Source organism: Syngnathoides biaculeatus, chromosome 14 (assembly GCF_019802595.1).
Source record: "Syngnathoides biaculeatus isolate LvHL_M chromosome 14, ASM1980259v1, whole genome shotgun sequence".
Classification (NCBI taxonomy): domain Eukaryota; kingdom Metazoa; phylum Chordata; class Actinopteri; order Syngnathiformes; family Syngnathidae; genus Syngnathoides; species Syngnathoides biaculeatus.
Window position 1 is genome coordinate 23990554 of NC_084653.1, and position 24754 is coordinate 24015307.

Below are 24754 nucleotides of genomic sequence, written 5' to 3' on the forward strand. Positions count from 1 at the left end.
TTGGTTTTCTCCGGGAGGGCACTCCGGTTTCCTCCCACATCCTCAAAAAATGGAACATTAATTGGACACTCTAAATTGCCCCTAGGTGTGATTGTGAGTGCGGCTGTTTGTCTCGATGTGCCCAGCGATTGGCTGGCGACCGGTTCAGGGTGTACCCCGTCTCCTGCCCATTGACAGCTGGGATAGGCTCCAGCACTCCCGAGACCCTTGTGAGAATAAGCGGCAAAAAAAAAAAAAAAAAAATAGATGGATGGATGGAAATTCAAATAATAGTAAATAAAGTATAATCTAAACTGGCATGCTAGTGTAGAAATACATCTACTGGACATAGAACAAGAGGTACTATCAGGAAAAATAAGTTGCAAAACTATTTTGGGATTCATTTTTTTGTTCACTGAGCTTAAATCTCACATCATGTTGCACATGTTTTGTTCTTCCTTTAAATATATTACCTAACCACAGAGAATTTTGATTGACAGCAAGAAAATAAGCTCTTCCACTAGATGTCAGAAAGTACAATTAACCTGTTTGTGTTCAATTTAACACGCCCATAATTTTATCCCAAACAAAAACATTTTTTTTTCACACTTTGTGATTTCCACGTTTTGGATTTTTCTGCCGCAAATGTGCCTTGATTCAATTAAGGTTGGCAAAGCGGTCGAAGCGTATCCAAAAAGCGGCAAGAAGTGCCAAAACATCGCAACCGAGCAACCCCAAAAATAGTTTCTTCAGAATCTGTCACAAAAAATAAATCAATTATGTGAATGTCAGGGTGAGTTATGCAATTGGAAGCTCATTAATTTCACGCCATGCGTTGCGGCAGTGCCATCTGTTGAGTACATCACGGCACTGCTGCGTAAAGGCCGCAGCGTTTCAATGTTATCTATATAGCGGATAATTCCCAACCGGAGAGATAAGAGAGCTGTGGGGATAAGGAAAATGTCCCGTTTTAACGGCATTAGCGATAATATTGCTACAATAGTTAAGATTTAACTACTGCTAAAATTGGGAGTATACGTTGTTGGACGTACTTATGGAAGTACAGAGGAATGACAAACAATTGTGGTAGCAGTGTAGTTCTCCGCCACAAAAAGCCGTGGCGCATTTTTTGTTTTGCAGGGTACGTTATGAAATAAAAACTACATACCGTAATTCCCGGCCTGTAAGGCACTACCTTTTTTCACATGCTTTCAACCCTGCGGTTTATGCGGTGATGCGGCTAATTTGTGCATTTTTTTTTTCCCTAACGGCCGCAAGGGGGCGCTCGAGCGGAAAAGGTGAGGCCGGTGGAATTATGTGCTGAGGAAGTGACTTTTACCGGTCCGGCCCTGTTAGCGTGTTACTGCCGTGTCTCAATGATTTTTACCAGTATGTTTTCTGTAACTGGACCTGTTAGCGCGGTGGCACTAGCATTAGCACGGTGGCGCTAGCGTTAAACTGCATACCGTTTTTTTCTGGAAACATCTCGTGTTTCAACGTCGGTTTCAAAGTGGGCACTTGCGGCTTTTACACAGGTGCGGTGTATGTATGTACCAAAAGGTATTTCCTTTACAAATGTACTGGGTGAGGCTTATAACCGGGTCCGCTCTATAGGCTGGGAATGACGGTAACTGGACTGCTCATACGACTGCAAAAATATTCTACTAGTAGAGAGAAAATATGTTGGTTCTAAGGAACAATATTTCAACAGCGAAATCATTTGCTGTTGCATTTCCGTTGTTAATGCTTGACAGGTTTACTAGATTAATACAGAAATAACGGGCTTATCGGAGGCCCACTTTTAGAGCACAGAGAGACGAGGTACTTTCCAACAAGGTTTCACTAGATTCTATTGTTAGGCATACTTTCCATTAGCAATATCATCTCATCGGGTGTATAAAAAGGTCGCGGTCCGAGCAAACGGGATCTTATGTTCTTTGCCGCGGAATGAAAAAACGTGCGCAGGCTGAGGAACATGGTATCTGTAAAAATTTTATCTGTGAAAAGACAAAAATCAATAGCAGATGATGGACAAAGTTAAAAAAATATATTAAAACAGTATGTTCTATAGATCTGGACAACAAGAAAGAAAAAAAAAACACACAAAAACGGCACTCATTTTGTCAAGTTGGCATCAGGGCTGCATTGTTTTGCAAGAGCGCACATTGGAGATACGTGGCCCGCTGCCACGATCCCCCCCCCACTGAAAGCTTACAGGCAAAATGCGGTCTTGCGCCACAAACTGTTAAAAGTTAGCTTCATTTGCATTTTTTTTTTTTTTTTTACATGCTGAGTCGCGAGAAAACAGGCACTATCTGCTCGGCCTGCTTCGTTATCCCTGGGTTTGTTTCCATGTACAGTAATCGACATAAGACTATTTGTACACTGTGCAGTGCATCCACATACGTTTAAAAACTTGTAGAGGTTGGAAATACGTCTGACTGAAAAAAGTATCGACACATTTGCATCAGAGGTTCATTTTGCGAACGTTTTCAGGAGCTCTGGCTTCCTAAAACTTTTCTAAAATGTACGTTAGGTGAGTTGAAGACTTTAAATGTCCACACGTACCACACACAGGTATAAATTGATGTTGGTCACATCCGCCCTGCCGTCGGCTGGCATCCAGTCGACCAGTAAATGAGGTCAAGTGCTATAGACAGGGGTGCACATATTATTGGTCTGGTTCTCAGGAATATGATTTTCGTCACTGATTCATGTAAAAAGAAATTGTTGCAAATTCCCCATTATTGCTGTGCATTGGTTGGTGCTGAATATAAGAAACTTTGAAGTCTCCTTGGAAAAACATGGAATTGTTTGCTTACACTAATTTATTTTCAGCCATGAAAACAAAATGTCTAGCTTTTTTTTTTTAAATTTTTTTATTTATTTATTTTTTTTTTAAAGGGAGACAAGGGGCCGTGCTGTGCCCAATTCTCTGGAAAACGCTTCACTTCTGGTCTGTCGTTTCCGCTACGACATTTTCATTTTCGGCGCGATTCAAAGCGGCCAGTGCAGGAATGTCACTGGTGGGAAAGAAATATACATCCGTTTTCCTGGCCGCTTATCCTCACGAGGGTCGCGGGGAGTGACGGAGCCTATCCCAGCCGTCAACGGGCAGGAGGCGGGGTACACCCTGAACTGGTTGCCGGACAATCGCAGGGAACATCGAGACAAACAGCCGCACTCACAATCAATGTTCCCTCTAATTTTTCGACGTGTCTGAGCAAACACGCTAAGCCCGTGAGCGCCCCCTTTTGACCACGGTGAGCAATATCAGACGTATGCACTGCGGTCACATCAGTGTCATCTGTTGAAGTTAGATGCCTCATTAAAAGGTTCAGATTCCATTCCCATCAGAACATTTTTAAAAACAATTTTGTGTTTTTGCAAACCTACACTGAAAATGTCCACAAACAAAAAAAAGATTGCTAACCAAACTAAGCCAACTATGAACTATAAATTTGAAATGTCACATCCAAATTTGTTTACTTTTTTTTTTTAACCCACAATGATATCCCCACCTGTTTTTCTTGGTGTAAAACTGAATTATTGCTTGCAGAATATCTTTAGCAATGCATGTTGAAAGCTGAATGATGCTCACATACAGTTTTAGGGTTAACGTAATGTTGCCTTTTTACCTTTTTGGGCAATGTATCGTCTGTGCTTTCATCCTCGATCAGGCCGTCCCAAGGTGGAATTTTAACATTACACACCAATGGTAATTACCCCTTTAAGAGCGGAGGGGGCGGAGTCAGGTAAACTAGGAAGTAGAGTGTGTGGCTTGTCAGAAGCTAGTTGTGAGAGGCAGTGTGCTGCCGTGATTTAAAAAAAAAAAAAAAAGACGTCAGGCTGTTGTTCACTGTGCTGGATCTCTTTTCATTTGCGCTGAGAGTGCGCGACAAGTGCGCAAATGCGCAGTTGCGCAGCTTAGAGGGAACATTGCTCACAATCACACCTAGGGGCAATTTAGAGCGTCCAATTAATGCTGCATGTCTTTGGGATGTGGAAGGAAACCGGAGTGGCTGGAGAAAACCCACGCAGGCACGGGAGAGAACACGCAAACTCCACACAGGCGGGACCGGGATCAAACCCGGGACCTCAGAACTGTGAGGCCAACGCCTTACCAGCTGATCACCGATACTGAAAAATACCGCAAAATGTGAGAGGAGAGACTTAATGAGCATATTCTTCTCCTTTATTAATGGGCTCGAGTGAAAGTTTTTCTTAAAGTTACAGACTAACTTTAACCTACTGATTTATACGTTTTCTCTCAAAAGTTGAACATGATATGGAAGATTACACCCGTGTCAAACAAAACACTCAAACATATAGTCTGACCAGTCAGAAGTTTGAGTTTTCCAAATTTATTTTTACCGACAATGATCATCGCTAGCATGCTAATCTAGGAAAGGCTGGTTCTGTAGAGGTTATGCTTTACACTCAGCACCAACATGTGCAGTTTAAAGATAGAGGCCCCGCCCACCTGAGAATAAAATGCCAATAAAAGAAATAAATAAACAGAAAATGCGCAGTGACAATTGAATAAGTTCGCTTTCAATATTTTCAGCGTGCATTCACACCACTTCTATAGGAATGTGCAACCCTGGCTATAGAAAATGGACGTACAAAAGAATGCAAATCCCTCACAGATGAAGAAATCTGCATACGCTCTACTCCAAGTGCGGCGCGTCACTTCGGTCTGAGGAGGTGTCGGCAAGATATTGGTCCAGAATCTCGTCGATGACATCGCATTCATAATTGACTTGGCCCAGATCCAGATAAGGCACGCGGTGGACAAGGAGCCGCCCAATGTTATAACGCAGCTCAACCAACCTGAGGGAAAGAGGAAGAGAAAGTCGTAATTCGCAGATCACGAATCTGGATCAATAGGTTTTGTTCTGCTCCCAACCTTTTGAAGTGATCTGAATTTGTCGGGCTGCTTGCCGGCTGTGTGGCTAAGCCTCCATTCTGCAGCGGCCCTCTGCTCCCGCTCGCCTGCGTTTTTTCCTCTACTTGTTGCAGCCTCGTCCTGAGATCCTGACACTGGCTGGACAGGTTTTCCTTTTGCAACTTTAAACTCTTCAGCTGATGATTCCCGCGGACGACGGGTAGGTGGGAGGGACAGGACGCAGCCACCGTTACAAAAAGCAAATCCACACAGGTTGCAGTAGCTTTTGGATTTGTTCAATTGACACTGGTACCTTGACGCGAGTTTAATTTGTTTTGTCACAAAGCTCAACACTGTAATTATCCGTACTGTAAAGAAAATGTTTCCCGGCTAAAATGAACTGAAACACCATAAATCCAGTCCCGTCGCTATTTTTTTGGTTGCACGTTTTGTTTACGGGATAAAACAGTTGTATTAAAAATAATAAAAGAATTAGCGTGTATAGAACTCGTGCACCTACGTCATCAAATCACGTCACCGCCTGGAAGTGCCGGTCAAACAAAGCATTCTTCAATGCTAAGTCGGTCGGAGACGACGGGAAAATACATCTTAGAGCACGACGCCCAGAGTTTTGTCTGATACCGTTAAACATTTAGAAGGTGATAAACGAAGGTACGTGGAAAAATGAGACACTTGGCATTGAGGACGCATATTTAACGCCGAAGTCGATATTTTCGCCGATAAGAAATTGGACTGTTAATCCGCTTCCGCTTGTCTTGGACAACTTGATCTACACGTGGATCGAGATTTACACGGAAGAGTGTGAAAGCATAAAAAAGTCTGGACGTAGACAAATACTTTGTTGCTGGATCTGTTCTCAATCAAGAATAAATCCCACTTAGCGATGGAGATTAGATTTTTTTCAATAGAAATACCAATATTTCCATAAATGACCCCTGGTTTTACACAAACTCGCATATGATTGGAGTTGGCTCCTCGTACACGGAAGCACGTTGCAGCCACACGTTAACCTACATAAACATCACTGTGACCGACGGTTTATTTTATTTTATTTTTTTTTAAATACACATTGGACTCATTTGAGAACAATGCGTATTTAAAAAAAAAAAAAAAAAACATCTGTCGGGGAGAGGTTTACCTAAGTTTAATGTGTGGCCGCAACACACTTCGTGTACGTTGGAGACCTCTTTGAACATCTGTCTCGTCTGTTGTAACAACCAACAGCACAACAAGTCTCGGGCATTGTGAAAATTCTGCTCCGGTTCAACGTCCTCCCACACTGTTGAGCAGCTCTTTTTAACCAGCAATATGGCACTGTGAAAATGGTGACGTCACTTGATCGAGCTATTTGGCTACTGTCGTATTTGTGTTGGATGTTTGCCTTTAAGAGGCGTGGCCTAGGGGGTGACATCAGGAGCTCCAGGGAACTGTTTTGTGAATGTGAGTTGTGGTTTCTAGCAGCTTCTTGTGCTTTCATTATGTATTAATAAGTCTTAAGCTCCCCATAAATGGCTGGAAGTGCATCGGTGACTGTTGCTCTCCTTGCCCACGTGCCAGCATTACAGTGCCTAATTTTGCTCATGTTTTGATATCCAAAGCTTGCCGTACAAACGTTTTGGCTTGCCACAGAAATAAAAATCAACCAAGCAAGAGCTCGTAAGTTGAAAAACCCATAGGCCACACGGAAGTAAAGGTACAACTGTTACGTTTCAATCGATGAGATCCAAAGTCTTTCGAGGTCTTGCATGAAGCACTAAATCTGATGTTACTGGGATGGCTCGGTTCGGTCTACATACAACACTTCAGCCAAATTCTTTGCAACAATGTTGCGAGCACATCTTGGAGACGCCAGCAGCAGCTGACTGGCACAAAATGACAGGGAGGAAGGCGTTCTGTGAAACCACAGAGCATGATTTTTGCCCTCAGTGAGATTCTGATAAACCATCAGAGACTCTCGGAGGGTGCGATGCGACCCAGTGTGGAAACCTGATGACCGCTAGCAGGGATGCCGAGGGGAAGAAATAAAACTTTGAAGATCTGGTCAGACAGACCTTCCATAGAGGAGTCAAGACTGGAGAGAATGTGGATGGATGACTAAAACTGAGGCAGTCACATAAGCCCTCAGCTGCAGGACCCCAGGCCCGCAAATTCCCGAGAATACCTCAACATCTGGCATGTTTATGGGACTGTCATGGGACATTTTAGTACCCTCTGAACCATGACTCAAATTCTTATTTTTTTTTTTTTCCACGGTTTGCCCACATTAATATTCGGGATCTTCAAAACTTAAATATCGGATCAAGACAACCAAAGCAAACCACAAAATATAGTTAAGCACTGACCTGAGAGTGCAGCTGATTCCTCTCCTCGGTCCTCTGATCGAGTTCCCGGACCAGAGCGTCAATTTGCAACGTGATGTTGCTGAAATCCTTCTGGGCCTGGATGCCAGTAGGTTCGCTCCGAACAGCTTCAAATAAATCGACTCTGTTGCGCAAAAGTTGATTCAGTTTTTCTTCAGCTTTCTCAAACAAGTGTTTATAGTCTTTATCGGGCCATCTTCCCTCTGTCTGGCTTGATTTGTGTAAACAACTAGCAGACAACGGTGTAGTACATTGTACTCGCTCCTCGTGCGCCGCATCTTGTTCTTCCTTTGCCTCCGTAGGCCAGTTTAATGATCTGTAGATTTCATCATCATCGTCATCATCATCGCTATCTATATACACAGTCTGATCGGATTTATTTATGCTTTGACTGTTATTTTCTTCCTTAATCATTCTCGAAAACTGCGTGCCTCGGTCAGTCGTTGCAACAGCGCCGTTTTCTGTTTGCTCTGGATTTTCTTTAATAACCGCCTCATCCTCCTTTTTGCACTTTATTCTTGGCGCTTCCATCTGACTGACGCCAGGAGGTGTCGCAGGGGCGGAACTGCTCCCTCTTTTGAACGACCCCTTCAAGTCCGCTCCGCCCATTTTTGGTGCAAAGGCCTCATTTCTCAGCGGGGTCACATCCGCTGACGGCGAAGCATCCGATTCACTTGGTTGGAAGAGATTTTGCCGATGACTTTTCGGGGTGCTCTGTGGCTCGGCAGACATCCTCCTTTTTTTCCTGTTGAACACGGGAAAAAAAAAAAAAAATCACAAAAGCATACAATACAAATAAGCCTGCAAATAAGGACGTCATCTCACCTTGAGGGACTGGTTGACAAAGAGTACACGCTTGAAATAATTGGCAAGCCATTGCTAGTGGGGGAGGTTCCAGCTACAGAGAAAAGAAGGCTGTGTTGACACTTTTTGGCAAGTTTGTTTTGGATAAAACAAACTTGTGCAATTGCTCGGTGCATTTTGATTTGGTCAAGTGTGAAGGCCATTGTATAAGCCCTACTAAATACATTCAAAATATGTTGAAGCTACTATATAATAACGACTGCAACTGTAGCGTAATGATTATACTGCGTAACTGGACACTATGTCAATCTTTTTAAAAAAAAATAAATCTTATTACATAATTCACTGCAATAAGTGTCCCGTGGAAAAGTTCATGACGTAATTTTAAAAGATTTGGAAACTCAGACAAATTGTTCTGGATGTGAATATAGCTTGGCAGCTCTGCAGTTAAGAATTTTACGAATAATTGGAATATTTTTTCCTTCTGCTTTTTGTTTTTTGGCCTTGGGTTTCTCATTTTCTTTTCTTTTTTTTTTTTTTTGTTTCTGACTAATTTAATTTCAGTGAATCCGTAATTCCCGGCCTACAGAGCGCACCTGGTTACGAGCCTCACTGAGTACGTTTGTAAAGGAAATACCATTTGGTACATACATGCCGCAACTGTGTAAAAGATGCAAGCGCCCACATTGAAACACGAGATATTTACAAAGAAAGACGGTACACAGAAAGAGTTTAACGCTAGCGCAGCGGTAGCTTTAGTGCTAACGCTGCTGCTAGCGCCACGCTAACGCTAACAGGGCCGGTTAAAATAAAACTTGCTGGTAAATATCACTGAGAAACGCCAGTAACACAGCAAAAACACGCTAGCACAGTGCTAACAGGCCCGGGAAAAGTCACTTCTTCGGCACATATATTCCACAATCTCATTCTTACCTTTTCCACTCGAGTGCCCCCTTGCGGCCGTTAGAAAAAAAAATGCACAAATTAGCCGCATTGCCGCATAAACCAGAGGTTTGAAAGCGTGTGAAAAAAGTCGGGGCTTGTACGCCGGAAATTACGGTAATTTTAAGATCGCTGTATTTTGAAATACCTGCCGGGAAAAGAAATGTATTTGTTTGTGATATTTATGTTTGCTTCACAAACCTACTACTTTTTGAAGTAAATAGATTTGGTCTGATCCAGTTTCATACATTCAAAAATGTTAACATAATAAATAGAGGTAGATCGAATATCGACATGGGGGAATTGTGATAGCAAATTTTTGAAAATCACTGTTAAAACTGGAAGACCTGTGATAAAGAAATTTGGAGCAATAATCAATCATAAAAAAATTAAGTCTGTTATGAGAATTTAAGCTCTGTGAAGCAAGACGACCAGATCAAAGGGACTGGGGCAGGAATTTAGGGGCGGAGGCAATAAACGTTCAAATAGCAGGAAGACACTGAGCGGACTTCAATTGCATGCAAATGGGCACGGGGGATGTGGTTTCTTGGTTCCGTGAGGGGCCTTTATACCTCAGTTTTGGGAGTGTGTGAGTCAAAGAGGTCAGGGTTCTGGATAGAATCAAGGCATGTCACCAAATGGCACGGCTGCAACATTATCTTTATAACAACCGAGTTCCCCCCTAACCTGAAAGCGTATTAAAATTATCCTTCGACAAAACATCCATCAGTGGGCCCGAGCTAATGACTAATTGAACTTTTAGACAAGAACAGCCAATCAGATCATAATTCAAATTATTATTCAGAAATGTATATTAGGTTCACTGAAGACTAAATTATCCATAGATGTCAAAGCAAGCCTGAATGTCATCCAAACAAAAAAAAGAAAAACCCTTGATGAGGCGGTGAACTTGGTGTGTTATGGTTTCCGTTCAAGTAAAGTAACTGTTGACACCGATCAAAGGGAACTATGTAACAGTAAAGACGAAAACCGCCTTTTGTTCGGTCATCTGGAATTGTGTGTGGGGAATTTTGAGTTTTGTCACATACATAAGTGCTTATCAGGTAGTGACTTTTGGTCCAATGAGAAAAATAAGTTCATGATTTAATGGAAAGAAAAAAAAAAAAAAAAAAAAAAAACAACTCACACACAGCGGTCACTCCTGGAGAGGAAGAGGTCTCCTGTACTGACACCACGTTCAACCTTCTCTCTGAGTTAGTGGGAGTCGATGGGGAATGGACTGTCTATACATAAAATAAAAAAAGACAGTATGGGACATCATGGAAAATGTACTTTTGAGTCCTCGCATAAAAATCATGATGACAACTCACAAGTGTAAAGTTAAACAATCACGTACAAATTTTGCTACCCTCCTACCAACATAGCTACAAAGACCGTAATACCGGCCTACAGAGTGCACCTGGTTATAAGCCTCACCCAGTACATTTGTAATGGAAATACCTTTTGGTACATACATACCACGCAGCTGTGTAAAAGGCGCAAGTGCCACATTGAAACCCACATGGAAACACGAGATATTTACAAAGACGGCACACAGAGAGTTTACCGTTAGAGCTAACGCAGCGCTAACAGGGCCGGTTAAAAAAAACATACCGGTAAAAATCACAGAGGCGTGGCAGCCTCTCAGCGAGTGCCCGGACACCCTGTGGTGGAATCAAATTTTGGCTGTTCGTACCCGAGATCTTGTTCTTTCACTCATGACCCGAAGTTCATGCCCATACGTGAGGCTGGGAACGTAGATTGACCGGTAAATTGAGAGTGTCGCCTTTCAAGTTAGCTCCTTCTTTACCACAATGGACAGATACAAAATCTGAATCACTGCGGACGCTGCACTAATCCATCTGTCGATCTCCCGCTCCATTTTTCCCTCCCTCGTGAACAAGACCCCAAGAAACTTGAACTCCTACACTTGGGGCAGGATCTCATCCCCGACCTGGAGAGGGCATGCCACCCTTTTCCTTTTCTGACTGAGGACCATGGTCTCAGATTTGGAGGTGCTGATTCACACTTGGCTGAAAACCGCTCCAGTGTGAGTTGGAGATCATGATTTGATGGAGCCAATAGAACTACATTATCTGCAAAAAGCAGAGATGCAATACTGAGGCCACCAACTCAGACCCCCCTTTTTGGTCGACGCAGTGCCTGGAGATTCTGTCCATAAAAGTTCTGAACAAAAACAGTGACAAAGGGCAGCCTTGGCCGAGTCCTACTCTCACCGGGAACGAGTCTGACTTACTGCCGGCAATGCGGACCAAACTCTGACACTGCCCATATCAGGATCAGGATCAGAATCGGTAACCCATTGTCCTGAAGAACCCTCCACAGGGCTCCATGAGGGACATGGCTGAAAGCCTTTGCCAAGTCCACAAAACACATGTAGACAAGTTGGGCGAAGTCCCCTGCACCCTAGAGGACCCTGCCGAGAGTGTAGAGCTGGTCCACTGTTGCACGTTCTGGCTGTGTCTAGTCCCTCACCTAGGACCTTTTTGCCGTTAGTGACCGTACCAGGAGCCTGAAGCCTCAAGACAACTTAGCTCCTCGGATCATTGGGACATAGAAACTCCTCCACCATGATAAGGTGACTGCTTCAGGAGGGGTGTTTATGTGTGTGTGTGTGTATATTATCCTCCATTGAGCTATAAAAATGTTTTTGCAACTCCAAATGATCCCCCCCCCCTTCTTTTTTATGTAGGAGCCTGTCAAAAGGACTATTTGAGTGCTAAAAGCTGCCAACCCCTGGAATAAGTGAATGGAACACACACTTGTTGATGTAGCTTGCGTTTGAGTTCCTCCTCCTGCTCTTGAAGAGCCTGGTTTTGTAGCGTCAGCTTAGCCAGGCGCCACTCTTCCAAACGCCGTCTATCAGCCTCAACCTCAAGGACAGACATTTAAAAAAAACTGACAACCAGTTTTGTAACATTTGTATAAATAAACGTTCGCTGGACTAGCTCTTACCTTCTGCCTACTCATTAGCTTCTTTTTGTCCTCCCTCTCTCTGTAATACAGGCATTATAAATAAATATAACTTCCATAAATTAATTATTAGAATGACATACTTTTGCTTATAGGTTTTTCTGTAAGATGGTTGGTCATCATCAGAGTCTTGAGCCTCTTCTTCCACTTTGCAATTCCTGGCAAAGCAAAAATAATAGTATTGAAATGTTGGAGGAGACTCAAATCTTGTGAATTGCCGTTGGTAGCCAAATGTATGGGAAATCCCAATTTGTTCCCTCCTTAAAGCCCAAGTGTCACCCCTATAAACATTATAAAATAGATATTGAAATGAAAAATACATACATTATATAAGTATATATAAATATATATATGTATACAATAACATTATTCACTTCAATGTCTGTACAAAAAAATAAAGATGAGCGGAGAACGCGTTATCCATGCGCAAAGTTGCGGAAGTGTCATTCGACATTAAAGTGGTCGCCATATTGGCTGGATCTCCTGTCCGTGATGTCACCCCGGACATTCCCCATTGAAAACACGCTTTTTTCAAAGAAGAGAACATCTCACAATCGAGTGAAGTGACCGGGGAAATATTACCCTATCGTTTCGAGCCATATTTAGATGATATGCGGATCATTTCTAACTAACAGACAGTATGTATGAGCTGGCCCAGCCGAAGCCGTGGCCCTCGTCCGCCAGGCACGGCTTTGGCGGCGGCTAGTCCGCCCACCTACTATGTGACGCAAAACCTCGGCCAAAGTAGTGATCGGTGGACACCGACATCGACAAATTTAGCACCTATGACTTACGGACGTGGATCTTTTGATACATTCTGAAAGGATTAAATCCTCCCCCCAACTATTGTGTTTTTTTTTTTTTTTTTGTAGCTCTACACAATCTACCTGCCATTTGGAACCCACGAATCTCTCGTCCTTTGCACCCGTGCAAGTCCTTTTTAACAATCAACCGGGTCTCTTGGAAACTTATGAAGGGTAAATCCATCCTCTAGAGTCTTTGAGCAATATCCAGCAATGCAACAAGCCGGCATTTTGGCTAACACGGACAACGAGATACCTTCCCGCAGGTAAAACTAATAGAAACAAACGAGTCCGCTTGAGCGCGCTACTGCCTCCGACGTCACTTCCTGCTTCTTGGCGAAAACAAATCCCTTGAGAGGATTTTCGTGCAGGGAGTTACAAAAAACCATACACGTCAAAATCCTGTTTTGTGGTGAAAAAACCAATGGGTCCATATCAGCTGGCATTTTTTCATCCATCCATTTCATGACAGTGGCACTTTAAATAAAAGCTCTGTTTTCAGCAATTATATTCTCTAAAGTGTTATGAATGTTTTCTGTCAAAGCAAAATGTGGGAAGAGGAATGGGAGCGGCATTCTCTTGGGGCTTTGCTGTTAGTCCATCTTGACAGTGGCACTTCCCCCTCTGGTCACAAACGCCTCCACTTTCTCCTCTGCCGGGTTAACTGCGCCGTAGGCCGCCGGATCTTTCCATCTTAAGCTCTCCGAGGCTGGTAAATACGCGACGAACCCAAAGATGTTTGGAATACCAGCAAGTGTCATTTGCATTGGACGTTGACAATTTTTGGCATCGTAGCTGAAGAATTTGGGTGGGAAATATCACTAACTGTCATGAGCTAATACTTTCTTTTTGAAGGGCGTTGTTGTTGTGATGGCGTGGGCGTTGCACGTTTCGATCCAGTGCTGGTGGATCGAAGAGCTGGAACGGAATCTAGAATGGACTGCTTGTGTCTGTGCCCGTAGCAGACATATTAGGTCTACTCCAATATAACCCGATACCGTTTTTTTTTGTGCTGGTATCGAACCATTAATCAATATTGAAGATCCTCTTATATTGGACATTTTAGGTCTACTCCAATATAACCCCAAATTGTTTTTGTGCTCGTATCAAACCATTAATCAATATCAAAGATCCTATCAGGACGTCCCCGGATGAAACTGAATACCTGAACTGAGGATCGGGATTCATATGACAGAACCAATTGTCCGGCAGCCTGCTGCAGTCGATCCCGTCGGGCAGTTTGCGCCACTTCCTGCAAAGGTCACACATCACCCAGTTCTGATCCGGCCGCTTGCTGTAGGCAAAAGAAAGAAAATCATTAAATTAAGCGAGCTGACGATCTCCAGCCCGTCTTAGCCTGCCAAAGACATTTTGTACATGTGAGCTAATTTCAGTGAGGAAGTAGGTGTGTAAAGTCTAATATAATTCTTCAATCTTAAGACCTAACGATCTCGTAGACAAACAACTTTGCAACTCCTTAGATAATTGTGGGGAAAAAAAATCCCGATACATCACCTTTAAATAATTCCGCCTCTCAATAAGAGCACGGAACAGAGACTAAAGAAAACGGAGAATGTGATGCGATTGAATGCGATTATGATATGATAATGATAAGTATTGAAGAAAAAAAAAAATTCTGTATGTGACATTGGTATTTAATGTAATTTCCTGCCTATAAACCGCGACTTTCTTCACTCACCTTTAACCCTGTGGATTATGCGGTGATGCGGCTAATTTGGGCATTTTTTCTAACGGCCGCAAGAGGGCACTCAAGTGGAAAAGGTTACAGTGACACCAGTGGAATATATGTGCCGAGGAAGGGACTTTTCTTGTATGTTTTTTTTTTTTTTAAACCGGCCCTGTTAGTGCTCTGTTAGCCTGTTGCTGCTGTGTGACTGCCGTGTCTCAGTGATTTTTACCAGTATTTATTAATTTTTTTTAACTGGCCTCGTTAGCGCCGCAGAGAAAACAGGATGGAAAAAGCGTTAGCGCCACACTAGCGCGTTGCTGCTGTGTTACTGCTGCGTCTCAGTGATTTAGGTATGTTTTTTTTTTAACCGGCCTTGTTAGTGCTGTCCTACCGTGTTTTCTTTCTTTTTTTTTTATCTGGGAGTTTTTTTTTTTTTTAATCTGCCCAGTTCGTGCTACCGTGTTGTTGCTATGTTAAGCTATGCTAAGGTATTAAAACTTTGAAAACTCTCTCTGTGTAGCGTCTTTCTTTGTAAATATCTCATGTTTCAATGTGAGCACTTGTGGCTTTTCCACAGGTGCAGCTTATGTATGTAACAAATGGTATTTCCTCGACAAATGTTCTGTCGGCCGGAAATTACGGTAGTTTGGTTTTGTATCAGTACTGACCTGATGTCGTCCACTTCCACCTTTCTATCTGGGTTGCCTCTGCTCAGCCTGAAGCGAATTTCGTTGCAATATTCATCCAGTTTGATTGCCAAACTGGTCATTGTTTTCCTGTCAAACAAAAACCAAACAGAAAAACAAGCGTATTGACTGCTGTTGATGTCATCAGAGTAGGACTTGATGGTGCCATTCCAATGAATCCTAGAGGCTATTTACCTGTACTTGTCATTCTCAATAAAGCTTTGTTTGTTGTGCATTGGCTCAAGGAAGTTGCACTCTATGACCCCAATGACGCCAACACCTTTGCTGTTGGGCTGTTTGATGTCAACAGACAATGTATGAAAAGTATGAAGTGTTTTAGAGCTAAATTCTTTGCTTTAGTGGATTCTGTTCCAACAATCCCCATAGCAAACAGGTAATCCACAACAAAATGCAATCACAGGCACAAAAAAAATGTGAAAAAAGGGCATTTTATTGAGTTTTTTTTCCGTTTTGCCATTAATCTTAGTTGATTATTGTATGACATTTGCTTGTGTTGAGAAAAACTCACCTTGAGTTGGCAGCCGATACGGTCGTAGGCCTTTATGAGACGATTCTTGTGGTACATCATGATGCCGTAGTGGTCTCTGCTTTTGGTGTTGTAGCCAAAAATAATGGGAATTCTTTTGGTCTGTCATACAATTTAAGGAAAATGAAACAAACACAATGATGGACATTCTCACATATGCTATTAAAAAAGGAGATGATATATTTACAGTAAGAGGATACAAGAGAGATGGGCTTGTAATGGTCTGTTTTGCTGTTGGCGAGACTCTTGGCTATGAGCTGAGTTTTCACTTTTTGACCTCGTATAATGACATGCATGCGAGGCTTCAGGTACAAGATACTGCAGTAAGCCTGTATGTATGGGGAAAGAAAAAAATACATAAAACAAATATATGGCATATAACTTATGTCATGTTTTAAACGTGCTGTATTATTTTAGTGATAGATGTCCTGTTATACTTTTAAGGGCAATAAGGATTCTGTATCGAAAGTTTAAAAAAAATGGCAGTTATCAAATATATAGTTCTGTATCATCTTTGAAACGGCAGAATTGTGACATAACCCTTTCAATTCCTGTGTGCCTGCATTCCATATACAGCCATATGAGTTCACAGTGAGAGCAAATTTAGTATATTTAAATTGATTACCATTTTATATATATGTATATATATATATAGATATATATCTATATATAGATATATAAAAATAAAAAAAGAGGCCCTGTAGCTCAGTGGTTAGAGCACTGGTTTGGTAAACCAGGGGTTGTGGGTTCGTATCCCACTGGGGCCTCCACTCCCTGAGAAGGGTTGCGTCAGGAAGGGCATCCGGCGTAAAAATGGTGCCAAACATATATGTGCGTTCATCTCAGATAACATGCTGTGGCGACCCTGAAAGGGACAAGCTGAAAGAAACTTACTTTTTTACCATTATAAAAAAAAAAAAAAAAAAGTGAAGATACATTTCTTCATCAAGCTTGCCACTACTTCTTTCGGTGAGCAAATCCAAACCTGTGGCTCCATGGCTAGGCTTATTCATGCTAATTCATCAACACAAAAGCGGAAGAATGCAAGAAATATTGCAAAAGTAAAGGAAGAATAGTGAGACCCTAAGGGAAAGGTTTTCTTTTTCTGTTTTTAAATTACTTATCAGAGACTGGAAATGTGATTTTGAGAGACGATGTTTGATTTTTTTTTTTTTAACGGTCATGTATAGTGAAGTGTCCAGTTTTTAATTTTTTTTTCTCACTGTCCTTTTTTTTTTTTTTTTTTAAAGTCGGCAGTTTCCCCACCCTCACCCCAAAATTGTGTATCAAACCGTGGGTCAAAAATCGTGATACGCAGCAAATTGTGACCTTGTTGTAACATAAACGCCCAACGCTTGTGTGACTTATTGAAAAATAAATATGTTCCTTACCCGTAGTGAGTAAACACTCTGAGGTATGTGTGAGGGGATTCTGTCACCAGCCAAGGTCATCTCCTCATACACGTCGGACGGAATTTGAATGTCGTAACGGTCTGTCTGAAAATCAAACTCTAAGGCTCCAGTGGATGTCCTGATGGAAAGAAATAAACTGGCATCAACATTTATTTGTAATCAACACGCCTTGAGAATTTATATTTAACATAAAAAAATAAAAGCACCACATTGTTTTTTTTTTTTTTTATGTTAAAGGTACACCACATGTCACATTTTTAAACAGGGACGTAAACCATATTTTTTGCAGGAATAAATATGAGACGACACAAATAAAAAATTCAGTATACTAGAAAATGTTGCAGTGATGGAATAAAATCTACAGAATAATTTATCATTCTACATCAATGTCAGGGGCCGTCATTTTAGGCAGTATGCACACAAGACTCTTGACAGACGTAGTCCCAGGAGGGACTCGTGGGAGCATTTTGGTGCAACGGAAGTGTCTTTGATCAATGTCATACAATTCACAGTATCTATTTTTTATTTTAAATTGTTCAATTAATATACACCCCTTATATTACCCGGAAACAATACTGCAAAGCAGTGTTTTGTCCACATCACTTCCACATCCAAATACTGCTCATATGGGACAGTCAGTCAATCATCAGTGTTTTCTTGTGATACGTGCACATAGTCATGTGTTACACATCGAATCGAGGGCATCCATCCATGCATTTTCTTAGCCGCTTATCCTCATGAGGGTTGTGGGAGTGCTGGAGCCTATCCCAGCTGTCAGCAGGCAGGGTACACCCTGAACTAACTGTCCAATTAATGTTGCATGTTTTTGGGATGTGGGAGGAAACCGGCGTATCCGGAGAAAAGCCCCGCAGGCACGGGGAGAACATGCAAACTCCACACAGGCGGGGCTGGGATCGACCCCGGGACCTCAGAACTGTGAGGCTAACGCTTTCCAGCTGAGCCACCGTCAATCGAGTGCATATATATACTATAATAGAGTGCTGTAGCAGCACGGCTAAGCGGCTTCCCTCCATATAGCTGACCCAATACTCAAGTTTAAGCACAGTGGCTTTTACACCGAGGCTCGACCACCATGATATGGAGGCACTTTTAAGACCGCAATATTGTGAATTCTGTGACATCCCTGCAAATTATGAAAACTGACTCCTACCCTCAACCTATTGAGGAAAAAAAAAAAATCATATGAACTGTAAACCTGCGCAGATTCCAGATTATGATGCGTGTGCCAGTCGTTGCGGTGGAGCAGGTGGACGTGATAGCGCTGATCTCAGTAAGCAGGTCCGTCTCGGTTTCAAAAGGAGAGTAGCGCAGGATGTCCTGCAGGCTGGCTCTGTGCTCCTCTCTTACACATAGTACAATCCACATTAAGGACAAAATGAATGTAGCATCAGAGATAAAGCTAAGGATATATATGACAATAAAGCTCAATAAATTTGAATACTGTGAGGAAACCTAACCTATGTCAGTCAGTAGTTCAGGTCAAAAGGTACGTACTTATGCAGTGATGTGGCTAATTTCTGCATTTATTCTCACGGCCGCAAGGGGGCACTCGAGCGGAAAAGGTAAGAATGCGACCGGTGGAATATATCTGCCGAGGAAGTGACTTTTACCGGTCCTGTTAGCGCAGCGTTGGCGCTGTGCTAGCGTGTTGCTGCTGTGTTATGGGTGTATCTCAGTGATATTTACCGTTAAGTTTTATTTTAACCAGCCCTGTTAACATTAGCGTTAGCGCGGCGCTAGCATTAGCACTAGCATTACCGCCGCGCTAGCGCTAAACTCTTTCTGTGTAATGTCTTTCTTTGTAAATATCTCGTGTTTCAATGTGGGCACTTGCGGGTTTTTCACGGCTGCGGCGTGTGTTATGTACCAAATGGTATTTCCTTTACAAATGTACTGGGTGAGGCTTTTAAACAGGTGCGCTCTGTAGACCGGGAATTACGGTAAACCCAAAGATTCTTGCACAGTATTTCATTTTATTTTCTATATAATGTTGATAATCACAACTTGCAGCTAATAAAAACCCAAAATCCACCACCTCGCGAAATTTAAAAACAATCCAAATGACTTAATTTAAAAATTATGTAAAATTTGGCATTCTGAATATTGTTTTGTATGTGTTCATTGAATCTGTGTAATACAAGAGTTTCACATTTTTGCTAGTGCAACAAAGGATATGGTTGCGGGCTGAGTGTTCAAAGCAGACAATGGGCACAATTATCTGTTGGGCGTTGATTTTTTCCAGATACGTTTGGGAAAGCATCCCAACGCACGATACATTCTTGGACCTGGAAAACACGATGGCATCTTTCCCGAGACGCATGGATCCGGATTTGAAACCGTTGCCGTACATCCCGATGGGCTCCACGCCCTTGATGGAAACCTTGTCGCTGTAGCCGAAGCTTTAAAAAAAAACAAAAAAACAAAAAAAAAAAAAATATGGAGAAAGTTATGACTTCATTTCTATTTGTTAATCAGCACAATCGCTCTAGCAAGACTTTGTCCTTAATAATGCTCAGTTTAGATTGACACTGTCTGGGAGGGATGCAATTCATCGCCATCATCATGCTGTGGGGATGTTTTTTTTTTTTTTTGACAGCAAGGACAGGGAAGTTTGTAAGAGTTGATAGCAACATGGCTGTTGGAGCTAGTTAGCGGGTCATACTGGCACCAGCAAGACAATGACCCTGAACATAAAGGCAGAGGTACAACTGATCAGATTAAGTCAAAAAATAGTGATGTGTTAGAATCGAGCAGTCAAAGTCCAGATTCAAATCCTAATGAGCATTTGTGGCGAGATTTAAAAATTGACATTAACAGAAAATCTCCATCCAATCAGGCGGAGTTTGAGCTTGAGAAGACTTCAGCTAAAATTTCGAAGTGTTCATGTGTAAATCTGGTAGACAGACCCTAAAAGACTTGCAGCAAAAAGTGCCTCTACGTAGTGCAGTGCAGAAATGTATACGCTCTTCAGCATTCCCTAAATTTGGTCCAAAACATCGTTTTTAACACAGCACACCTCTTGCACTGGATACCATTAGATTAGTCACCTAACATTACAGCTAATGGATCCATATCCTAACACATATCAGGAAATTCAATAGGGTAGGTCTCCTTCAACCGATTGGGAAAAATGAAGTGCACTGCTTGCCCGCAACCATTAAAAGGCACTTTTTTTTTAGGAAAAAAAAAACGTCGTAAATAAGAAAATGAGCTAAAAGCAGTCCTACTCAACAGAACAAAGGTGTGGAAAATAGTTGAATGTCCTCCAATGTCCTTAGAAATAATAAAATTGATAGATTGTGATTTTCTTTCCCTGTTAAAAATTCAAAGGAAGCCGGTCAAACGTCCATTCCTCTCCTACGTGTTAAAAGTGAGAGTACCTGAGCATTTTATGCATGCCCTCATGGTCCAGACCGTTCCCATTATCCATGAAACTGAGGCAATCGTGTCCTTTGACAACAGTCTTATCAATCCAGAACGCGTTGGCCAGGACATCTGGATCGTAGGCGTTGTCTGTCAAAACGAAGGAGAGCAGTTGTTTTGTTTTCTTGTAAACAGTAGTGGTGGGGGAATAAAAGAGAATGTCTGGACGTGTGACAAACGGACACGAGTGTGCGCGGGTATTGCAACACAGGCGTTATGTAACAGTTGTATTGCGGTGCAAAAAAAGATGTGTTGGAAGATGACAGCGGTGCAAGAATACGCTGAGGTCTGTGGTTCAAGTCGGCGGGGAATAGCCAAATCGTGGCGGGCACCGCAGCATTGCGCAAGACCAATTACATGAAATATTCTGTTTGTAGGAGCCTGGTGCACTTCTTGGCTTCTTGGCTCTCGTTACAGTTCTCAAGCACTACGTGAGAAGGGCAAAGTCCAAACCAAACCCATCGTTAATTGTTTGATAAGCACTCAAAGCATGACACTGTTCCATTATCATGATGTTTTCTTACACCACCACCTTTGGAAAACTTGACAGTGAGGTTAAATTAACCAGGGTACCTGCATATGGTAAAAGGGACTAATTTGAGAATTTTTCCTCTCTTCTGATTGAATCAGATGAGACCGATTATTGGTATCATCGGTTGACCTTCTACGGCAACGCTCTCTTCGTTGCATTTTGTGCCAGTCTGGACGCCCCATGGAATCACGCTGCCTCCAACAGGTCAGTCTCGGGACTACGACAATAAAAGTCCCTTTGAGACTTCCCCAGCTCACTGAAAACTAATATTATGATTAAAGTAAGCCCCTTTCAGCGCTCACAACTCCGGCCCTGAACATGTTACCTAACAGGTAAAGCCAGAAGTTTACAGTGTGCAAAAACACACGTTTCATTTTTTTGTCTCAGTGTCTGAAGTCGAATTCATTCTCAGCCTCTCCTGTTTCAGGTCAGTCGGAATCGCCGAAATCACTTAACTTTAACTTAACTGCCTCTGCGATCGACTTATTGAGCACCCCTGTTATAAGCACAAAGCCGACCTTTACTTAGCTTGCCTGCATCTGACAACATCCAACCACAGATAGTGGTGTTTTTTGTTCAATTTTTTTAATCAAAGAACATCTCCATGACAGACAAACTCCGCAAAGTAACTGGCATATATTTGTGTTATTTAGCTATAATAGGGCTATCACTATTCAATATTTTTCAAATTGTTTTGATTATTCTATGGATTAATCTGTCAGGTTCATCACCTAACCCAGGGGTCGGGAACCTATGGCTCGCGAGCCCTATCTGGCTCTTTTGATGTTGCATATGGCCCGCAGAGCCCTCATCACCGCATACCGTACAACGTCATTTCTGTCACGTCAGCAACGCAAATGAGCAGAGACACTTTGTCCCAGTGGGGTTGCCGTAGTTCAGAGTGGCAGTAGACGTGCGCAGGCGCAGAAGGGTCCAACGCAGAGCAGATAGCGACAACTAATTGTGCAAACGATCGCTCAAAGAAACAAAGATGGGGAGTTCTACAGTTTTCGGCAAGACTGGACAGCCATTCAGATGGAGGAGTGTGCCAAAGGATTCGTGCCTGATGTTGCCAATGAACTTTTTGACAACTTTTCGCATTAAGACAGCATAAACGAATAAAAGACGTGCTATTGTTGGCGAGAAGTGTTCACCAACGTGCTGTTATTGGCAAGAACTGTTCACTGTCGTACCATCATGACGGCAAATCAAATTGAATTACGTTCACGATGAACGGATGGAAGTCTCAACGCTTGCATGAAGCTTAATCTAATGACGTATGAAAGATTATGAAGCCATCAGCAAAACCATGCAGCACCAGAAGTCACATTATTATTAAGAAGTGCTTTTGTCATCATTGGTTAGCAACATTGTAACATTTAATTTAATAAAAGAATTCAGAAACTTTTTGTACTCTAAAAGTGTTGGTTCTACATACATGCTCAAATACAACTGTATTTAGTTTTTAAAATATTGCATGGCTCTTTTGAAATTACATTTTGGCATTTATGGCTCTCTCACCCTAAAAGGTTCCCAACCCCTGACCTAACCGCTGGACTAATATGCAAATGACAGGGACAGACGAAGTCTTAAATTTGGGCTCATGAGAAGGACGGGTTCAACTGACCAGCTGCACCTCCGAACCACGTTCTGAGTCAGCCTCACCGTTGTGCCTTTTTTTATTGCTTTCTCGGGTCAAAAGGTTACAAAGTAACAGATTCACTACGGTGCTCACGAGTATCTGCTTGAAGTCAGCAGGGGGGGGCTTTGCCTTCCCATTTGTCGCTGGCTCACACTCTGGGTCAAACAGCCGCTCGCAAAGAGAATGAATCGGGCCAGAATAATAGAAACAAATGCATGATAAAACAATAATTATAACATGATCCAAAAGAAAAATAGTTTGCATTTAATTATCTTTTGTAATTTCCCTTCCCCTGTTTACTATTTATTAACTGATTATTGCTATTTCTATGGCGGCAGGTGGCGTACATTTAAAGCTTTGACCTGAGAGTACCTGAGCATTTTATACATGGTCTCATGGTCCAGACCGTTCCCATTATCTACACCCTGAACTAAGTGTCCAATTAATGTTGCGTGTTTTTGCAACGTGGGAGGAAACCAGAGTGCCCGGAGGAAACCCACGCAGGCACTGGGAGAACCTGCAAACTCCACAGAGGCGGGTCCGAGATCGAACCCGGGACCTCGGAACTGTGAGGCCAACGCTTTACCAACTGACCCACCGTGCCGCCCAACAGCGTAACAATGTTATTTAAAAATAATTCAGAGACTTATTGTACTCTAAAAGTGTCGGTCTTACATAATTGCGCAAATACATTTGTACAAAGTTTTTAAAATACTGTATGGCTCTTCTGAAATTACAATTTTGATCAAATAAATTTTTTGCAGAGAGAAAAATCTGATACTTTGAGAAAATGATACTCTGGACTTAAAATTTTCGGTTATATTAAACCTGTTGCAAATTTGCAACCCCTGCCCGGGAAAGGGTTAGATATTTGGCCTTTACGGCTCTCTCAGCCGAAAAGGTTCCCGACCCCTGAGCTATACTGTTGCTTTTCTGAGGTGCCGATTTCACCAGAAATTCACTAAACGTGAATCGTTTTAAACGTGTCCAGTTGACTTAGCAGCTTTTGAAGAATCATAGCAAGACAGGAAGTCTTTTACGTAGCATTTTTGACATACTAACGGAGTAATTTTTTTAATAGCATCTGGCGGGTCTTAATCAGTCCAAAACTTAACAGGTAACGGCTGTGTACTTTTTGGATTACTGTACCAAGCAAGTAACAAAAACTGTGCGTGTATTTCAGGATACATTTGTTTCTTGAGATTCCACTGGTCAAAAAAAACTCACCTATGAGCTCAGCAATGGCACTAAAAGGCCAGGTGTGGCTGGTCGAATTGGTATGGAGGTACTTGGGAGAAAGCTGCGGGGAAGCACAGCGACGACAAAAGTTTTAGTGGTCACAGCAAACGAAACATTTTGTAAACAACGTCACAGACGTGTCTCGTCTGTCGTTTTAAACATGCCACAATAAAGGTGGCACAATTTTACAACTACAAAGAGAAAAATGCCATCGAAACAACGCTCTTTGGCGTGAAGGTGCAAATAAAGTGTACATGGTAAGATAGATGCCAAGTAGAACATGTTGCAAACTATGATAAGAGGAAAAAAGTGGAGGCATTGCAAGGACTCCTCCATCACGGAACGTGTACCTGTCCTTAGCTTATCGCTAATGCTAATTCACACATCGCGTTTGAACGTGAAGCGCTTTACACCCACAAAAGGGATCACGAATGTTAAAGAACGGCGATATGTAGTGAATATAAGAGTTCGCTTTTGATTACAAAGTTATGTTTTCAACTACTTACAGTGCTCAGGGGGACGCCACGGTCCTGCTGTGCAGACATGGCTGTGCATTGGTTGCGGAAGTGACGTCAAAACCACAGTCCCTTCCAAAATGCGAACTTTTTAAAAACACAAAGCCGAACAGAGTTGCTGTAAGTCGGCGTTAATCAACATTAATACGACTTATATATGTTAAAATAAGACAAAATGGGTAGCAAACTGTCATTCTTTATTACAATATTTCGTCAAATTTTTTTCATTAATTTTGAACTCTCCATTTCCTACGTC

General features: G+C 42.2%; 1 protein-coding gene across 3 annotated transcripts; it reads right to left on the reverse strand.

The window, feature by feature from the left end:
* Positions 1-1930: 1930 nt before the first annotated feature.
* morc3a (MORC family CW-type zinc finger 3a) lies at positions 1931-24607 on the reverse strand. 3 transcript variants are annotated; one of them, XM_061841803.1, is made up of 19 exons: positions 24490-24607; positions 23972-24044; positions 20528-20660; positions 19323-19546; positions 18343-18499; positions 17106-17244; positions 15915-16043; positions 15697-15816; positions 15363-15460; positions 15150-15257; positions 13957-14085; positions 12072-12146; positions 11971-12010; positions 11778-11888; positions 10142-10238; positions 8074-8146; positions 7231-7993; positions 4889-5064; positions 1935-4812 (listed from the first exon to the last, which is right to left on the reverse strand). In XM_061841803.1, the coding sequence occupies exons 1-19, from the start codon at positions 24526-24528 to the stop codon at positions 4650-4652; spliced, it is 2847 nt and encodes a 948-aa protein (XP_061697787.1). In that variant the 5' UTR covers positions 24529-24607; the 3' UTR covers positions 1935-4649. The 3 variants fall into 3 exon arrangements, with proteins under 3 accessions (XP_061697789.1, XP_061697790.1, XP_061697787.1); XM_061841805.1 differs by lacking the exon at positions 19323-19546 and having other exon boundaries at positions 1931-4812; positions 18343-18489; XM_061841806.1 differs by lacking the exons at positions 20528-20660; positions 24490-24607 and having other exon boundaries at positions 1934-4812; positions 23972-24025.
* Between the last annotated feature and the right edge of the window lie 147 nt (positions 24608-24754).

Coding starts and splice junctions, on each gene's coding strand:
- morc3a (XM_061841803.1), bottom strand. CDS start 24,528: ATGTCTGCACAGCAGGACCGTGGCGTCCCCCTGAGCACT. Junction 10,239..11,777: donor AACGCAAGCTACATCAACAA/GTGTGTGTTCCA, acceptor TTTTATGTATAG/ACAGTCCATTCCCCATCGAC. Junction 7,994..8,073: donor TTGTCAACCAGTCCCTCAAG/GTGAGATGACGT, acceptor CGTGTTCAACAG/GAAAAAAAGGAGGATGTCTG.